Raw genomic sequence first — 19,541 nt, forward strand, 5'->3', positions numbered from 1 at the left:
CTTGTAGGTGCCTCAACAAAACTTGCTAAATGCAGAAACTGATAACAATTGTTTTGCAAGGAAGGAAACTGGGGTTTGGAGGGTTTTTGTCTTTTTATTTTTAATTGTGTTCAGGTGCCCACAGAGACCAGGGGTGTCAGGTGCTGGAGTTACCTGTGCTTGCAAGCTACCAGCGAGGGTGCTGGGAATCCAACTCCAGTCCTCTGCAAGAGCAGTGTGTCTTCTTAACCACTAGGCTCTCTCTCCAGCCCTGGAGACTTACTCTTCAGTATATACCTTGATATACCAAGTGATTTTATTACAGGTAAAAATTTAATAAAGAACGTTTCAGTCCTGCCAACAATGTGTAAGCACTACAAGTGACATGGACCTAACTCCTCGCAGAGAAATTAGGTGACTTACCATAAGTCATACAGGCAGAATTCACATATGTCTGTTAATTCCAGAGCCGTAGCAATCAAGGATTATGCTATTGGGCTTAAGCAAGTGTGATTTGGAGCTCTAATCAGCCAATTTAATGCAGTGAGATAGTCAATATATATATGTATATGTATACATATATACATGTATGTGTGTGTGTATATATACATACATACATGTATATGTGTGTGTGTATATATATATATACATATACATATATAGTGTCCTCTTCTGGTGTGTCTGAAGACAGCTACAGTGTACTCATATACATAAAATATAAAATTAAAAAAATAAAGATAATGGCTTGCTGTGTCTGACCTCTATAATAACTCCAAGAGACCATCTGATACGGGATTTTGGTTGTATTGTGCAGGATGGTTGTTGACACACACGGGGATACCAAGTTTGGGGATCCTTTTATTTAGAATATCGAGAAAAATAATCTCAATCTCTTTTGAAGATAATTTATATTTCTTCCGAAGTCATTGAGCATTTGCGGGTGGGGAGGGTGGAGCACTTGGCCCCCTTAGCGAGTAGTGGGAGTGTTCCCAGGGGCAACTAAAGCCTGGCTGCTGCCCCTAGTGGACGTGGACAATTGCGGGATGGTTTTCTGGGCCCGGAGCAGATTGCGAACCCGCCGCTGCTGCTGGAGCCAGTAGAGCATCTCCACTTTGTCCTGCTTCATCTTCTTCAGATAGCTCCGCCCCTTGAAGGTCACTGGCTCCCCAAAGACTGACTCTATCTTTTCCAGCAAGGAAACCAAAGACGATTCCATTTGATTGAGTTTCCTTTGGAGATAGCTACGGAACCGATTCTCCTCCAGGAATCGATTCGTTAACAAATCAGGCTTTTGGAAGAAGCGGTTGGGGTCCGAGGCCTGTCGCTCAAACCACTCCAGTCTTCCTAGCAACAACTCCCGATTTTGAATGGGCTTCAGAACCCGCTCCCAAGCCCTGATCAATGCTGGTAGCTGCTGCAGGCGTGCATTGGAGCTGTACTTGATGACCATGTCTAGCCGACTCTGTTCAGGGACTTCCAGCATGACCCACAGTCGTTCTAGCCGCTGCTGCAGGTTACTGATGTAAGCTTTCCCAGGTCCTGGCCTGTCTTTGATCACTGAGCGCCAATCCCATTCTCCCGGCACAAACTCTGGTTCTTCATCTTGCAGCACGGGAGGGGGGTGCTGAATCTCTAGGGACTCTTTGACAGGGACTGGTGTCTCCACAGGAGCCTCTTCTTCATACATTTGGAAGATGACATGGAGGAAATCCGACTCCTGAGAGGCGAGGTACTTGAAGTAGTCATCCGAAGACACAGAGGGTTTCATCCAGTTCAACCATAAGCCCTTGTTTGGTCGCCTGTCCCAGCTTTTGTGCCTCTGGAATAGTGTGAGAGAAGGCATCTTCTCAGGTAATAGCTGCATAGCACTTGTTCTTCTGCAGTAAAATCCAATCAGACTATGGTTGATGATTGGCATATGTTTATCTTGGTGTAGAAAACATGATGCCAAGTAGGAGGACCAATCTTTATCTGCCGAAGGCTCAATTTGGAATCCTTCCTCAAAAGAGAAGTGACTAGTAGTGACTCGGCTTGTCAATTCCTTGTATACCTCTTTGGTGGTGTTCCCAACAAGACGGTCAGCATCCATTTCTTTGATGGCTTTACAATCCAGTTCCCCGGTCAGATGGTTGTATAGGACTCCAGCCCCCTCAACGTGGAAAGAGTCAGAAAAGTATCTTTCAGAGAGTTGCACAGTAGCTACCTGGACTACGACTTGATCGTGTACCTTCAGAGTAACAGTGACTGGCTGTGGGTGAAGTGGAGTGATTCTTGGGGGTTGGAAATCCCACTTTCCAGAGGCTTCTTCCTCCTGCAGGCTCTTCAGCATTTGCTGCAGTTCCTCTATGTGCTGCTGGGCAGTTAGGCGCCGCGTAAGGACCCCGAGGAGGGGAGGCAGGCCAGAGTCCAGCAGGGAGTAGCGACTCCACTCCATTGTCATAATCTTCATCTTCTGCTTCAGATCCTCAGCCACTATATCCCGGAATGGTAGTGGCTTGCTCTCTGAAGCCAAGACCAGCGGGGTGAGGGGATGAGGAGAGAGAGGAAGAAGGCCCAACTCATCTGCCAGACTCCACCCCTCACGAAGACAGGGCATGGACTGGCCCCTTTGGAGCCAGGAATGAACTGGTGAGGTGGGGAAGTGGGGAATCTCACTGCTGAGGGGAGAATGGCCAGGCAGGGAGGATCTCCCTTCAGTTTCTTTTTCCTTTATCATGGAGGACATCCAGAGGAGCTGCTGTCTACTCTTTAGCTGGGGGATGGATTTCAACTCTTTCACTGGATCAGATTCGGGCTCACTGTGGAAATCATATGGGCGGCTGAGTTGAACAAGGTAGTTCAGGTTGAGGCTAGTGCATGGTACTTGGTCCAAGCCGGTGCTGTGAGGCCAGGAGATTGGACAGAGCTTGAAAGTCCCAGGGGGACAGGTAGGGGGACGCACCTTGACTGTGCCTCCCTGGGTGTGCTTTAAATTCAGCAGGTTCTGAAAATCAGCCAGCAGGCAGCGATAGACATCGGGGCTGGTGAGGAAGACTGTGCAATCCCTGGCAAGGTTGACTGCCAACCGGCTGAGGGTGGCAGATTCAGTGAAGACCCTTCTAGAGGTCGGCAGGGTCACCAGCAGGTGCAGGTAGCGTACGAAGAGCTGCTCACTACAGATCAGCACGTAGGACTCCAGCCGCTGCCACAGCTTTTGGTTGTTTTCGTAGTTCAGAATGGGTTCTATAGGAGGTTCCCGCCAGTTGCACTTCAGCTCCTCCAGGATAACCTCAGTGAGACAAAGTCGGTCCTTGGCAGTTACCCGTGCCGCCCGCCCGCTGCTGGCTAGCCGCTTGGACACCTGGCGGCACAGCGGCCCAACTTTCAGCTTAGCCAGCGGGATGGATTGCAAAGACGTGGCATCTTGAGAGCTCTGCTTCGGAGGCTCTGGAGTCTTTGCCTTGCTGGGGAAGAGCGACAGCGGACTCAGCAACCGGTGGTAAATCAGCTTAAGGTCAGATTCCTGACTGTGAGGTTCCATCTTTACCAGGTGGTTCCCGCTGAGCTGGTAGAGGACGCCAAGTGGTTACTAAGGAAACTGCATCAATGCGCCTGCGCAGCCGATAGCCGCTACCGGACCGCTCAGACGCCTGGGACTAACAAGCGCACGCGCCAAGGAGGTGGAGCAAAGGGCGGCCCCCGAGGCTCCGCCCATCCCGCAAAGCAGAGTTGTGTTGGTCTCTGGACCCTACCGCTTGTGCGGCCCAGGCGAGTGACCAGTCAGGATGGCTTCGAAGTCGGGGGACGGTGGGACTATGTGTGCGGTGAGTGAAAGCCTCCTGTAGAGCCTCGCATAACTTCAGCCCTTGCGGGGGAGGGGGGGCGACGGGGATCGTTATCTTGGGTAGCCAGGAAAGAGCAGGCTCCTAGGGAGGTGAAATTCTGGGGTTAAGGTAGCGATGCCCCTCACAGTGGGAGTGTGAGACCACTATCCTGGAATACACATAAGATAATAAAGGAATTTGAAGAGAAGTCATGTGCAATGTGTGATTAGAGACATAGGGCAGGAGGCGAATCAGGATCATGCCTGACATGTACCCGGGCCTTGCTTCCCTTACAGCTTGAGTTCACAGTGCAGATGAGTTGTCAGAACTGTGTGGACGCTGTGCACAAGTCCCTGAAAGGGGTGGCAGGTAAGAGCGGAATACATCTTTCTGGGATCAGCCCAAGGGTTTGTGTTTAGAAGTATTCCCGTTGCACAGATGCAGAAAGAATGAAAGGAAGTTTCTCAGGGTCCCAGAGATGCCGGGGCAGAGCCTAGATAGAATGCAGGCCTCAAGCTTGCCTAGCCAGAGCTTTCTTCTAGCACTAACTGCCTGTCCAGCTGCTGAACATCATGAACTAGCCAGAGTATAGAACACCTCCTACCCAGGGCATTCTGGCGATGGGAGGGCACTTGAGGTCTTGCTTGGGGAAAAAGCACAGTTCTTAAAAGAGAAACAGCACAGTTCTTAAAAGGGAAACAGCACAGATCTTAAAAAGCAAACAGCATCCCTGGCCCAATTCAGGGAGCTTAAGCCAGGGGTCTGCAGGTGACCTGGCAAAAGAGGAAAGATATGAAAGGCAGAGTCATCTACCTGACACTGGAAACTGGCTTTTTTGATTCTGTTAAGTGTTCATTCAACTTTTCAACCAGTATAGATTAGACACTGGAGGCTGAATAAAGATCATATAAACATTGCAAAAGGAGCACTCATAGAGCACTTCATTGGGAAGCCATTGTGGTGAAGGGAAGGAAGGAGATAAGAGTCTGAAGTCAGGACTCTGGTTGGGGGAGGATCAGTGTGTATAATTTCACAGGTGCACTTTGGAGTTGGATCTGTTTACATTTAGACGCCCTCTTTGCCACATATTAGCACCACTTCATGCTTGCTTTCTATGCTTCTGTTTCTGCAGTGTTTGAGCAGCATTCATAACTCAGTGTTGTTGTGGGGAGGGAATTAGTCGATACAAGTCTTGAGCATGTAGTGAGGGCGCGCACCCCCCCCCCACACACACACACACGAACACAGTGAGAGTGCAGTCAATTTCAGGGCATTGTAAGAGGAAAGAGAAGAGAAACTTACAGGCAAAGGTGATGTTTTAGGAGGGAGATTGGGGGAACTGGTTGTTTTGTGTTTTGTTTTATTTTGACATAAGGTCTCTCTACATAACCCTGGCTTCCTGGAACTCACTGTGTAGACCAAGCTGACCTGCAGTTCACAGAGATCTGCTTACTTTTCCTCTCTCCCCGAGGGCTGAGATGAAAGGTGTGCGTCACCATACCTGACCTGAAACTGTTATTTGATTTATTATTAGTGAATGTGTGTATGATGTGCTTTGGGGAGAGGGTCGTGCAGGTGGAAGTCAAGAACAACTTCAGAGTCGGTTCTCGGCTTCCAGCTGTCAGTTGTGTAGCAAGAACAGGTCACCTGGGGCTAGGAAGATGACTCAGCGGTTAGGAGCACGGACTGCCCTTCCAGAGGTCCTGAGTTCAATTTCCAGCAACCGCATGGTGGCTCATGACCATCTGTAATGGGAGCTGATGCCCTCTTCTGGTGGGTATGTACTCATGCACTTAAAATAAATAAATAAATAAATAAATCTTTAAAAATATTAGCACCATGGGCTGGAGAGATGGCTCAGCGGTTAAGAGCACTGACTGCTCTTCCGAAGGTCCTGAGTTCAAATCCCAGCAACCACATGGGGCCTCACAACCATCCATAAAGAGATATGACACCCTCTTCTGGTGTGTCTGAAGACAGCTACAGTGTATTCACATTAAATAAATAAATAAATCTTTAAAAAAAATTAGCACCAAAAAAAAAAAGAAAGAAACCCAAAACAAAACAGAAAAAAACAACAAACAAACCTGAACAGTTCACCCATCAAGCCATCTGCCTGGCTTGGGATGAATTTTTTTTAAGGCTTACTTTTAAAATTTGATTTATTTTATATGCACAGGTGTTTTGCTTGCATGTTTCTGTGCACCATGTGTAGTCAGTGGCTAGGACGATGGCTGAGTCGGTAGAAGCGATAGCTGCATCAGTGTGAGAGTCCAGTTTGGATTCCCAGCACCTGAGTAAATACCAGACTGGTGTAGTGGCTCACCTGGAGCCCCAGCCCTCAGAAGATAGACATAGGTCCCCCAGGGCAAGCTAGCTCGCTAGACCAGCCGAATTGGTGAGCTCCAGGTTCAGGTGACAGAAACTGCCTCAGCATAAAAGGGAGAGAGCGATTAAGGAAGACAGGTGGGGCTGGAGAGATGGCTCAGCGGTTAAGAGCACTGACTGTTCTTCCAGAGGTCCTGAGTTCAAATCTCAGCAACCACATGCTGGCTCACAACCATGTGTAATGAGATCTGATGCCCTCTTCTGATGTGAAGACAGCTACAGTGTACTTATTTATAATAAATAAATAAATCTTTGAAAGGAAGACAGGTGGACACCATATGCACCTGCACAAGTATCTGCCCCCACACTCCCAAATATGCATGTATACTATACACATATACACACCAAAAAAAAAAAAAAAAAAAAGTAAAAGCCATCACCTTGGCCCTTATGTGGAAAGCTACTAAAAGAGAGGATTTCAGCTCAATTTTAGTTAAGATCCCTTTGGAGTTTGCCTAAGACCATTGTAAAACACAGATATTTACATTGCAATTCATAATGGTAGCAAAATTACAGTTATAAAGCAGCAGCAAAAATAATTTTATGGTTGGGGATCATAACATGGGGCACTGTATTAAAGGGTCAGCATCAGGAAGCTTCAGACCCACTGGACTAAAGACAGAAAACAGAGAGTCCATAGACAGTGTTCATGAGCAGGCTACGGAGAAGCAAGGTGTCTAGGGTTAGTGCTGAGGCCTGGTTGTGTTTTCCATACACAGCAGATAAGGTTTCCTGATGGTCTGACCTGGCATAGCATGGATTACCAGACCCAAGCTCTCCCAGGAGGAGCTGATTCTGTGCCTTGGATGTGGGAGGGCCAGAGCAGATTGTTCCTTAGAATTCCCAGCCTCACTCTGAACCAGAAGGAGGCAGGGCTTCCAACAGTGCAGCAGGTAGGTCTGTTTGGCAGGTGGATCTTGGTGTGTAGCCAAGCCAGCCTTTAGTGAGGGCACAGTGGAGAAAAAACAGAAGACACAGTTACGGTAGGGCAAAAGTAGTGAAGGACTTCGGCGGTAGGGCAAAAGTAGTGAAAGACTTCGGAGACAAGCTCCTCCCATGACATTTGGGAGGAGAGTAAAGTTCTCTTTCCTGAGGTCTTGGGCAACTCTCTCCCTCAGTGTATTCTGTAAACTGAAACTCTTCTGCTCAGCTAGGAGAAAGCCAAGTTGATTTCACTTACTGAAATCAGAAAACATGATTATCTGAAGTCTCCTTTTGGTGACTAAGCTGCCCACGGAAGCCTTGAAATTGCTTAGGGTTCAACCAAAGTCCCACGTGTTTTCCCAGCAAGAATGCTCCTTAGAAAAACTTTGCCTGGCATATGTTACTTTTAGTGGTATGTCTCTAACTCCATTAGATCTTCACTTACCATTCCAAAACACAGTTTAGGCAAACCTGGCTTCAACAATATGTCCCTTCAGTCCCTGAAAGCTGTCATGGGTTTGTAACCCTAGCACTCTAGAGGCTGAGATAGAGTGTTCAAGGCCAATTTAAATTACAAATCAAGACCATGTTTCAAAAAAAAAAAATAGTGTGTAGCTGAGAGATGGTCCAGTGGTTAAAAGCACTCCTGCCCTGGGGAGAACCTGTTGGGTTTCCAGATCCACATTAGGTGGCACGGTTACTTGTAACTTTAGCTTCAGGTGATTTGATACCCTCTCATGGACTCCACGGGCATCTGCACTCACATACACACCCTCCCCCAACATACATATAAATACATAATTAAAAATAAAATAATTTAGGTGCTAGAGAGATGACTCAAGAATTAGCACTGGTTGCCCTTCCAAAGGACCCAGGTTCCATTTCTAGCATCCTGACTCTCAACTGTCCATAACTCCAGTTCCAAGAGATCTAATGCTTCTCATCTCCACAGGCACCGAGCATGTGTGGTGCACAGACATATGTGCAAGCAAAACACCCACATTCATAAAATAAAAATAAAATTAAAAAATTTATTAAAAGTCATAATTCAGAGTAATATGGCATTAGTTATGTAAAAATCTTTCCATGAGAATGTAAGAATTATCTCATAGGATTATACACACTGAGGTGACTTAAGGATTTCAAAGGTAATAGAACTTAACTAGCACTTTGATCTGACACACTTACTTTAAATTTGATCTCTGTGGACCACAAATAGTTTCAGGCCTCACTGACTTGACAGCCTGATGAGGGAAACAATGGGGTGTAATCAGAGCAGAGTGAGTGCAGTAGACAATGTGTTGTGTGGGTGGGTCCTGGAGCCCCAGGAAGCGTGGGCTAGGTCTTCCTACCATGAGTAGAAGGTTTGGGCTAATTGTTTTTGCTCTGTAGCTAGGCCGCCTGGACTGAGTTCCAGTTCTGCAACTTGTATACTTTCCGTACATTGCTATTGTTCTGTCATACATTGTATCTTATCTGTCAAATAGATAAATTCCCAGGGTTACCCTAAACATGAAATAGAACAATCTAGGTAAAGCACACCGAAAAGGGCTTGATGGGCTTTAGCAGGAAAGAGCACTGACTGCTCTTGCAGAAGACCTGGCTTTGGTTTCTAGCACCTACATGGCAACTCACAGTGGTCCAGGAGAACCCTAACTAAGACAGGATCCAGTGTCCTGTGAGGGTCATCGCAGGCACTGCATGCAAATGGTGTGCATACACATGGGTAGACAAAGCACTCGTCCACATAATCAATAATCTTAAAGAAAAAAGAAAGCTTGGTTTATGGTACATGCTCAGTGTCAGCTCTTAGGATGGGAGCCACCCTCGGTCCTCCTTTGTTTGGGTAATAGCTTTATTGTGCTAAAATTCACATGCTATAAAGGTCACCAATTTGAAGCATATGGTTCAGTTAATTCATTTACTGAGCTGGGTAGCCATCCCCTCCATTAGTTATATATTCTTTGCCTTATAAAGAAATCCTGTATCCTCTATCACCTTCCTGTTCCTCCACTCTGTCCTCTAATCCATTTCCTGCCTATAGATTTGCCTGTCTCGGACAGTTCATACAAGTGGTATCATGTAATTTATGTAGCCATTTCTGGCTTCACATCTTGCCGTGCAGTTGATGGACACTTGGGCAGTGTCCACCTTTCAGCTGTCATGGAGAATGCTAATATAGTTAGCCTACTTTTAGCATTTCTTTATTTACTTACTGAGTTGGGGACACACGCACCATAGCACACACGTGGAGGGCAGAGGACAACTTTGGTTGTCGTAGAGTCAGCTCTCTTCTTCCTCCTTTATGTAAGTTCCAGGTTAGCCTACTTCTATAAAAAAAATTAATAAGAATATTCCATGTTTCAAAAATCTGAGGTGATGGTACATGCCTGTAATCCTAGAATTTAGGAAGCTGAAGCAGAAGAATTCACCTCAAGTTCAAAGGTCACCTGGGTTAACTATTGAATTCCAGACCAGCTTGGACTACAGAGTGAGACCCTGCCCTCAATAAACCAAAAAGTCAGATAATATCTGACGTGTAATAACTCAAAAAAAGGAGTGAAGCTCAGTGATAGAGCACTTGCCTAGTATGTGAGAGGCCTTGAGTTCCGTTTCTCCCTCCCTTCACCTCCGCCCCCCCACGACTCACAAAAATACCACACCCAAGTTCTTAATACTAGAAGGAAGCTTCTAGGTTTCCCTCTGGCCATATGAAGCGTTGCAGAAGTAAAATTGGGATGGGAAAGCGCTGTGCTACCAACATGTGGTGCCAGCTCTCTGCTGACCCCTCCCCTCTGTCTCTGCTAGGTGTCCAGAATGTGGACGTTCAGTTGGAGAACCAGATGGTGCTGGTGCAGACCACTCTGCCCAGCCAGGAGGTGCAAGCACTCCTGGAAAGCACAGGAAGGCAGGCTGTGCTCAAGGGCATGGGCAGCAGCCAATTACGTAAGTGACTGTTTATAGTCTCTGTCTTGGCCTTTGGGGGTGGAGTTCTGGAGCAAGAACTGGTATTAATCTAACCACTGGAGTCTCAGGACTGGGCTGGATTGGCTTTGGGGAGTTATGAAAATTATGTGAGATTCCTTCCTCCCTCTTCCCGAGCCACTGAAAGGAATGGATGTTGATTCCTCTGAACAAGAGTTAAGGCCACTACCCAAATTCTTTAGTCAAATAAGTTTTTTCCCCGTTAGACAGGGCTGTCTCCCTTAAAGCAGTGTTTGAGAAAATAGAATTGAACATAGGAAAATGTTGGATATATATATATATATATATATCCAAACTAACAGAACAAAAAACAAACAAAACAACCCTATAAGGCTAGGGGGTTTCCAAGAGTTTTTGGTAACTTGGCAGAACATCTCAAAATTAATTGGCAGAGCATCCCGTCTTAGCAGGCAAGAGGTTAGGGTATAGAGTGTAGGAATATGTTAAATTCCAGAAAATATGTCAAGACACAGTTAAACCCAAGTTTTACAGAAAACAGGAATGAACTTATTTTGACCTTGTAACCAGATGGCTTTTAATCTAACAATGCCCTCAGGCTGGTCCACTAGGGGCCAGGTGAGATGGGAAGACAGTGAGTATTTCCTACCTTGCAGAGAATCTGGGAGCAGCAGTGGCCATTCTGGAGGGCTGTGGCACTGTACAGGGGGTGGTCCGCTTTCTACAGCTATCCTCTGAACTCTGCCTGATTGAGGGAACCATCGACGGCCTAGAACCTGGGCTGCATGGACTCCATGTCCATCAGTATGGGGACCTTACAAGGGATTGCAACAGGTGAGTCATCCTTTACATCCTTGTAGCGTCTTCAGCTACATACTTTCATCTGTCCTCAAGAGCACTCTCGTGGGAGGTGCATATACACAGGCCCAGTGTACAGATTAGGAAACTGAGGCTTACAGATGTTAAGTGGCATATAAAAGGCTTCAGAGGATATAAATCAACATCTGAGATACAGGGTGACTCATGGGCACAGAGAAGGAAGAGGCCCTGTGTCTAGTGGTGTCTTCTGTAATATGATTGGTTGTTTACTCTTCTGCATCTTCTGAAGCAGAAACTCGCAGAAGACACAATCTACACGATTAGTTTCTATGTTTTTTGCCCTAGTCCTGGCACAGAATAGTTCTGTTTGTTGAATAAAGGAATGAGTGAATGAATGAATGAAAAACAAAGGTAGTCAGAGAAGAGGGTCGAGACACAATTCTTTGGATACCTATCTGCTACTTTTCATCCTTAGCTGTGGGGACCATTTTAACCCTGATGGAGCATCTCATGGGGGTCCTCAGGACACTGATCGGGTAAGTGTAGGTTTGGGCTGGGTTTGGGCATAGAGAGAATTCAGGGACTCAGAGGTAAGCAGTCAGTTCTTGGGCTTTGCACTGTGATTGCTTTATGTGTGGGTTTTTCATTGCATCTGATGTTGATTAATTTAGTAATTTTACTTGAGAAGTCTTGTGATCAGGGCCCTAGGGATACAATACTATACACCCTAGTGCCTGCCCTGAGGAATCTCAGTCTAGCAGGGGAAGTTCCTGCTAGACTCTTGCCAGGGACCCTTGTGGCTCCTTTTTCCTGTTTTTCTTCATTCTTTGTCCCCTTTGTCCCTTCTTTACTCAGCCCTCTTCTGTCTTGTACTAGGCGTGGCGCCTAAGGCTGCACACCTGCCAGCCAGTACTCTGCTGCTCAGCTGCATTTCCAGCAGCGCTGAGGTTTCATTTTTTTCACCATAGAATTCTTTTCCTGTTTTCAGGGAGCTCCTGCCACTTTAGTAGTCTTTGTCTTAAGTGAGTAGTACATCTGTACAGTTAATTATTCCATTGCTTCATTGAGCAGGAGGTCAATGTGGAGCACAGGTCAAGGTAGAGGACAGTTCACATAATGGTAGCCAGAAAACCGAGAAAAAGGTCACAGGAAAAGGACCGACAAAATATGGCCCTCAAGGACATTTCCCTGTGGATGATTTCCTCTGAAAAAGCCCCACCTCCTACCCTTCCTGGTCTCCCAGTGATGCCAACATGTCATGAATCCATCAAGGGGTCTATCCATCATTTAAGTCTTCATGGTTTACACATCTAGAAGTGTGCTTTACAAATCTCCGAGGTGACTGTCAGTTCAATCAAACTGATCATTAAACTCAGCCATCACAACAACATTGCTTTCTTGCTCAGAGATTTTTGTTCCTTAGTGCTCTTGTGGGACTTCTCAGAGGAGTGCATCCCTCCTTGTACTTGGAGTTAAATCCTAAGCTGAGTTCTTGTTCTGAAAGCTAGAAAAAACACAATTCCTTCCTGGATCTTCTCAGGACTCCAGAGTTTGTCTTAATTTTCTATCATTTTTGTTTGTTTGTTTGAGATAGTATCTCAGGTAGCCCATGCTGACCTCAAAATCATTACATAACCAAGGATGGCCTTGAAGTTTTGGTCTTCCTTCCTGTATCTCTCAGACGCTGAAATGATAGGCAAGAGTCACTGTGTCCTGCTTTCTATCTCAATGCCACTCCACAACTTCCTGGCACAAAATTAGTGAAACCACGGTACAAGCCAGGCATCCCAATCCAGTAGAATTGTGGTACAGCTTGAACATTGCTATCTGCAGGCCCCAGATCAAGTGTTCCAAACTCAGATTCTATTAAGAGTGTATTTTTAATTAGGAGTGCTCAACCAGTAAAGTGTATGAAAATGTTCTAGAATTGTGGGGCTAGAGAGACGGCTTGGTGGTTAGGGTGCTTGCTGGTCTTTCAGAGATGAGTTCAGTTCCTGGCAGCCATGTTGGGTAGCTCACAATTGCCTGTAATTCCAGATCCAAGGGATCCAACACCATCTTCGGGCTTCCACAGGCACCCATACACAATGTGCTATACACACTTACCTAGAAATATAGACATGAAGAAAATAAAAACCAGTGTGTAAAGCTGGGCATCCTGGTACACATCTTTTCTCCTAGCATGTGGGAGACAAGGAAAGCAGAGCTCTGTGAGTTTGAATTTAGCCTCATCTCCAGTGAGTTCTAGGCCAACCAAGGATATGTAGTGAGAACTTATCTCAAAAAAAATATTTTTTAAAGAAAATTCTTTAGAAGAAAACAGAATAAAGCACTACAACCAACAAAGGGCACAGAAATAAGACATGCTGGTATTGAATATTTTACAGCCTGAGTGTGTTTGTCTGTTTTTCCTTCCTTTATAGGTTGTTTTTTTTTTTTTTTTTTTTTTTTTTTTTTGAGATAGGGTTTCTCTGTGTAGCCCTGGCTGTTCTGGAACTCACTCTGTAGACCAGGCTGGCCTTGAACTCAGAAATCCACCTGCCTTTGCCTCCTTAGTGCAGGGATTAAAGGTATGTGCCACCACTGCCTGGCACCTATGTGTTTCTTTTCTTTTCTTTCTTTTTTTTTTTTAATTTATTTATTATATGTAAGTACACTGTAACTGTCTTCGGACACTCCAGAAGAGGGCATCAGATCTCATTACGGATGGTTGTGAGCCACCATGTGGTTGCTGGGATTTGAACTCAGGACCTTCAGAAGAGCAGTCAGTGCTCTTAACCACTGAGCCACCTCTCCAGCCCCCGTTTCTTTTCTTTTTAATTAATTAATTAACATTCCCAAACACTGGCTCGCTCTTCCTGGTCTCCCCCTCACACACACAGAGTCCCTTCCCCTCGCTACTTCCTTTCTCCTCTGAGAGTGTGCCCACCCCCTTGTATCCCCCTCCCCTGGCACATGAAGTTTCTACCAGATTAGGTACATCCTCTCCTATTAAGGCCAGAAAGGGTATCTCTGTTGGTGAATGGATACCACAGTCAGTCTATAGTTTTAGGGAGAGCCTATGCTCCAGTTGTTAGGGGACCACATAGAGATTGAGCTGCATATCTACTATGTATGTGCTGAGGGCCTCGGTCCAGCCTGTGTGTGCTCTTTGGTTGGTAGCTCAGTCTCTGAGAATTGCCACTCACACCATATGAATACCAGTCACAGTTAAGCAAGAATAGTTTATTGAACGCACTAGACGTCCAGGTCCACAAGAAGGAAAATCCTAATTGTGGCACTAGTCTGTGCTTAGGGCAGGCTTTTTATAGAAAAAAACAGGTTCAAAAGTTAGGACATGGGCTAGAGAGATGGCCCAGCGATTAAGAGCACTGACTGCTCTTCTGAAGGTTCTGAGTTCAAATCCCAGCAATCCCATGATGGCTTACAACCATCTGTAATAAGATCTGAAGCCCTCTTCTGGAGTGTCTGAAGACAACTGCAGTGTACTTACATATAATAAATAAATAAATCTTAAAAAAAAAAAAAGAAAACATTAGGACACAAGCAGTGAAGTGGTATGATGTTTTTGGTTACTTAGACAAAGCATTATCAGCTAACCTTTAAGCTGACTGGTCCTGAGTGAGGTAAGGTGGTGGACAGGTGGTAGACAGGGGAATTTCAGAACATTGTGATAACAGGATACAAGTGATACAACCACAACCTTTTGGCTTATTAGCATTATTCAGTGTCAGGGTAATAACTATTAATTTCACCTTGTGAGGAACATGGAGTCTGAATACAAAATGGCTACATTTATGTTAAAAAGAGCAGGCCTCAACAATTGTTTCCCAGTTTTTCTGGGACAGATACCTGGGTGCCTCTGGCTCAGTCTCTTGGATCCTGAGTTGTTATGGACACCAACATGGGAAATCTGTTTCCCCAATGGCATTGGCAGTTGGCAATGTTGCTGTTGGGAGGCCTTGGGTTCTTGGCTAGAAAACAGTCCTTTGCTCTGTGAGCCTCTTCCTAGAGCAGCTCACCAAACATAAGCTGGTGTCTCCTAGGACACGAGATTCTGTAATCTAATCCAGGAAATGATACTTGCTCCAGTCCACACAAAAGTGGCTAAATCACACAGGAGGTGAACACAGGGAGGGCGTCCAGAGGCTTTCTGCCTCCTTGAGTTTTGAAGGGTGAGGGTGAGCTCTACATGTGGACAGGCTAAGGCAGGTTGGCAGCTTTGGCAGAGGAAACCATTTAAGTCACAACAGAGCAGAAATGTTCCTAAAAGACAGAAGACTGCCTTGGGACTTGGGACTTACCCTCATACCCTTGGAACAGGGGATCAGAAGCAACCAAGGAAACAAAACCATAGAATTGTCTCAGTTATAGCAACACATGCCTATAGTCACAGCATTTGGGAGGTAGAGACAGGAAGATTAGGAGTTTAAGGCCAGCCTTGGCTACATAGCAAATTCAAGGCTACCCAGGGTTATATGTGACCTTGACTCTAAAGATTTATTTATTTATAAGTAAGTACACTGTAGCTGTCTTCAGACACTCCAGAAGAGAGAGTCAGATTTCCTTATGGATGGTTGTGAGCTACCATGTGGTTGCTGGGATTTGAACTCTGGACCTTTGGAAGAGCAGTCAGTGCTCTTTTTTTTTTTTAAAGATTTATTTATTATATGTAAGTATGTATGTATTATTATATGTAAGTACACTGTAGCTATCTTCAGACACTCCAGAAGAGGGAATCAGATCTCACTACAGATGGTTGTGAGCCACCATGTGGTTGCTGGGATTTGAACTCAGGACCTTCAGAAGAGCAGTCAGTGCTCTTAACCACTGAGCCATCTCTCCAGCACCGCAGTCAGTGCTCTTAACTGCTGAGTCATCTCTGCAGTCTGTGACCTTGTCTCTAAACAAACAAACAAACAAACAACCCTCCCAAAAAGCAAAACAGGGGGTAAAGACATTTGTTTCCATGTCTGACAACTTGAGTTTGACCTCAGCAACCTGTGACAGATGGAGAGAACTGTCTCTTGTAAGCTGTTGTCTGATTTCCATATGCTCATGTCTGTGTGTATGTGAACATGCATTCACACACACACACACACACACACACACACACACTAAATAAATAAATAAATAAAAAATAAGTACATGAATAAATGTAAAAATAAAACACCAAAAAGTTATGTATCTGGTCTATTTGTAGAGCATATGCTTAGCATGTCTAAGAGTCTAAATTGTTTGATGTTTTTAAACCATTTGCGCCATCTCTCCAGGAGATGAAGTAAGAAATGAACTAGCATGCAGTGATGAGGCCCAGGATCAGCAAGTTTCTTCTCCATCCAGATGGCATTAAGGGCCAGCATGGGAAATGATATCCAAGCCTGGCTGTCTCTAGCTTACCCGCTGACAGTGTCTCAGGGCCCATTCATCTCACCTCCTTTAGTCCTCTGAAGCATCAAGGAGACTTGGCATGCTCTATGTGACACCCTCTTGGTTCCCCAGGACCCAAGAGTATATAGGCTGGGCCCAGCATCCTGCAGACATGAAGGCCTCTGACCCAGTCTACCTGTTGTGTGTTTAGGGGCGGGATTGAAAGGCTGCCTTTCCCTAATACCCTGTCAAGATCATGCCTTCAGCCACTCTGCCTGGCTTGTTCTTCAACCCCAGAAACAATTGGCAAGGTCCCTGTCATCTTCTCCACCTTTGGCTCTCCACCATTTAACTCTTTAGCACAGGGCATTGTAACAAAAACAAACAAAAGAAATCATCATCATCATCATCATCATCATCATCAACAACAACAAAACAGGTGCCACCTGTGTCAGCTGTGCCTAGAGACAAGATGAAGTTGAAGCCAAATTTCTGTTTGTTGTTGTTTCCTGATACAGGGTTTCTCTGTATAGTCTTGGCTGTCCTGGAACTCACTGTAAACCAGGCTGGCCTCGAACTCAGATCTGTGTGCCTCCCACTGCTGGGATCAAAGGCGTGCGCCACACTGACATTCTTCTCTGTTCAGCAGTGGGACTGTGGGGACCAGCTCACCCGAGGCAGACATTTGTGTCTGCTTATGCATCAAGCTGGGAATATTCCATTTGTACGGATGTAGTTTTCTGAAGCTCACTACTTGGGTCCTGTCACCTCAAAGCGCATGATCAACTCTCCTCACTCTTCTCTAATGACCTCTGTTTCCTATTGTAGGCTCTTAAAAGTAGGGCATTGTGTATAATGCTCACTATGCCTGGCAGAATGCCTTACATTGGGCATGCGTGCGTGCGTGCGTGCGTGCGTGGTGTGTGTTATGAGCACTTACACACACACATGCATGTACCCCAGTGGTTGACTTTAGTTATCTTTCTTTATCGCTCTCCATTTAATTGTTTGGGACAGGGTCTCTTCATTGAAACTGCAGCTTGCTGTTTTCACTAGACTTGCTGACCAGTACGAGCCCCCAGGCTCTGTATCCGTACCCCTGGCACTGGGATTATGGGCATGTACCTCCATGCTAAGCTTTCACCTGGGTGCTGAGAATCTGAACTCTGGCACCTATACTTTCATGACATCCACTGAGCCATCTCCCCAGCACTATGGCTTTTTTTTTTTTTTTTTTTTAACTTCACAGGAGAAGTAGGCAAAGCCATTTCTTTGCCCGCCCTCTCATATTTCTCCCCTCTTGTTCCTTGAGGCTGGGAGTTAGACAAGGAATGCTGCCCGCTGTGATGTTAAGAAAAGCTGGATGTAGCCAGCTTAAGCCCCAGGGAATGGAGGCTGGCCTGGCCTAGGGATCCCAGAGTTCCTGAACACCTGGGCTTAGGAAGGGACAGGAACTCAGCTGATGGGGATGGAAGCCACACTTGGCAATAGGCTTGTAGGGAAAGAGGTTGAGTCTGACTGAGAATGCTGGTTCTTTGCAGCATGATGGCTTTTTGCCCAGAATTTCACTCTTAGGAAAGGGAGTGTCTGGTGATGAGTCTGTAACTTTTTCTTTCCCCTATGGGTCTCATTTCAGCACCGTGGAGATCTGGGCAATATCCAGGCTGAAGCTGGTGGCCGAGCTACCTTCCGGATAGAGGATAAACAGCTGAAGGTAAGATGAGAAGAATGTGGGGACCCTCCTTGGAGGACAATGGAGACCAGGCTGTTGTTTCCCTTCAAAGGTGTGGGATGTGATTGGCCGCAGCCTGGTTGTCGATGAGGGAGAAGATGACCTGGGCCAGGGAGGCCATCCATTATCCAAGATCACAGGGAATTCTGGGAAGAGGTGAGTTATGCCACCCCCAGCAGGAAGCAGTGATGTACCAGTGGGGTACATGGGACCCTGAGGAGGCCCAGGGGAGGCCTATGCTGACCATAATACATCCTCCCACAGGTTGGCCTGTGGCATCATTGCACGCTCTGCTGGCCTTTTCCAGAATCCCAAGCAGATCTGCTCCTGTGATGGCCTCACTATCTGGGAAGAACGAGGCCGGCCCATTGCTGGTCAAGGCCGAAAGGACTCAACCCAACCCCCTGCTCACCTCTGAACAGAGCCTCATGTCAGGTTATTTGGCGCTCTTAGCTGAATATCTTCTTGCAGAGGGAGTCGTGGGCCCTTGCTTGTACAGGCCTAAGTACCGGTGGTATTGTATCCTGAACAAATTAAATTGTTACTTTCATATGGCATTCCGTGTTTCTGTGTCTCTGTGTCCTTTAATGGGCTTGGTGAGTAGACTCTCTCTGCTGTCTCTATCCAGAGCTACCACTTGGCTTTGGTATCAAATGAACTTTAAGTCCACATATATCCTGAGTATTCCTCATCCTCTTTGAAGTCATGCGAAAGGCCACAGCAGTAACGTGTCTGTGTGTGATCTCCCTGGGTTCCTCACTATTAATGAACAGAACTAAAAGAACTCTTGACCTAAATCAGGGCTATAGCATTAGGTCCTGTGGAAGGATTAGGGAAACCACAGTGGCCCTCTTTTTTTCTCTGTCAACTCTGTCAGAAAAAAAGCCAGGCCAGCTGGGTGGTAGTGGCGCATGCCTTTAATCCCAGCACTTGGGAGGCAGAGGCAGGCAGATTTCTGAGTTCAAGGCCAGCCTGGTCTACAGAGTGTGTTCCAGGACAGCCAGGGCTACACAGAGAAACTCTTGTCTCGAAAAAAAACAAAAAGAAAAAGAAAAAAAAAAAACCCAGAAAAAAGCCAGGCCAAAAGACAGAGGAATGAGGCAGATGCCCAGTGAGAACCTGAGAACTGCTGCAAAGTTCTGGCTACCCTGCCATCCCCAAATTGGGTCCCTGTATAGCCAGCTGCTTCCTGTCCTGAGATTCAAGAGGTACACTTATATCCCCCTGCAATCCATATCCCTTCCTTTTTAAGAACTTAATATGTCTTGAGTTGATTTATTTTACTCATTTTGTGTGTACCTGTTGTGTATGGCTATATGCATGCAGGTTTGCATGTGTATTTACATACATGTCATGGTTTGAATATTGACGCATTATTTGGAGGTATGGTCTCGTTGAGTAGGTGTGTCACTGTGGGCGTGGGCTCTAAGACACTCACCCTAGCTGATTGGAAGTCAGTCTTCTACTAGCAGCCTTCAGATGAAGACGTAGCACTCTCAGCTCCTCCTGCACCATGCCTGCCTGGATGCTGCCCATGTTCCCACCTTAATACTGAACTGAGCCTCTGAGCCTGTAAGCCAGCC

The 19,541-nt window shown here is 46.0% G+C and overlaps 2 protein-coding genes across 2 annotated transcripts; one reads left to right on the forward strand and one right to left on the reverse strand.

Moving 5' to 3' along the window:
• Window positions 1–946: 946 nt before the first annotated feature.
• Window positions 947–3,499, reverse strand: Ccdc87 (coiled-coil domain containing 87). Its single transcript, XM_052172290.1, has one exon. The coding sequence runs from the start codon at window positions 3,497–3,499 to the stop codon at window positions 947–949; it is 2,553 nt and encodes an 850-aa protein (XP_052028250.1).
• A 135-nt stretch (window positions 3,500–3,634) lies between these two features.
• Window positions 3,635–18,515, forward strand: Ccs (copper chaperone for superoxide dismutase). The gene is made up of 8 exons (XM_052193269.1): window positions 3,635–3,782; window positions 4,079–4,151; window positions 9,903–10,040; window positions 10,694–10,871; window positions 11,332–11,392; window positions 17,863–17,940; window positions 18,011–18,114; window positions 18,223–18,515. The coding sequence occupies exons 1-8, from the start codon at window positions 3,744–3,746 to the stop codon at window positions 18,374–18,376; spliced, it is 825 nt and encodes a 274-aa protein (XP_052049229.1). The 5' UTR covers window positions 3,635–3,743; the 3' UTR covers window positions 18,377–18,515.
• The last annotated feature ends 1,026 nt before the right edge of the window (window positions 18,516–19,541 follow it).

This window comes from Apodemus sylvaticus, chromosome 1 (genome assembly GCF_947179515.1).
Source record: "Apodemus sylvaticus chromosome 1, mApoSyl1.1, whole genome shotgun sequence".
In the NCBI taxonomy this organism is placed as follows: Eukaryota; Metazoa; Chordata; class Mammalia; order Rodentia; family Muridae; genus Apodemus; species Apodemus sylvaticus.

Coding starts and splice junctions, on each gene's coding strand:
- Ccdc87 (XM_052172290.1), bottom strand. CDS start 3,499: ATGGAACCTCACAGTCAGGAATCTGACCTTAAGCTGATTTACCACCGG.
- Ccs (XM_052193269.1), top strand. CDS start 3,744: ATGGCTTCGAAGTCGGGGGACGGTGGGACTATGTGTGCG. Junction 3,783..4,078: donor ACGGTGGGACTATGTGTGCG/GTGAGTGAAAGC, acceptor CTTCCCTTACAG/CTTGAGTTCACAGTGCAGAT. Junction 10,872..11,331: donor CTTACAAGGGATTGCAACAG/GTGAGTCATCCT, acceptor TTTCATCCTTAG/CTGTGGGGACCATTTTAACC.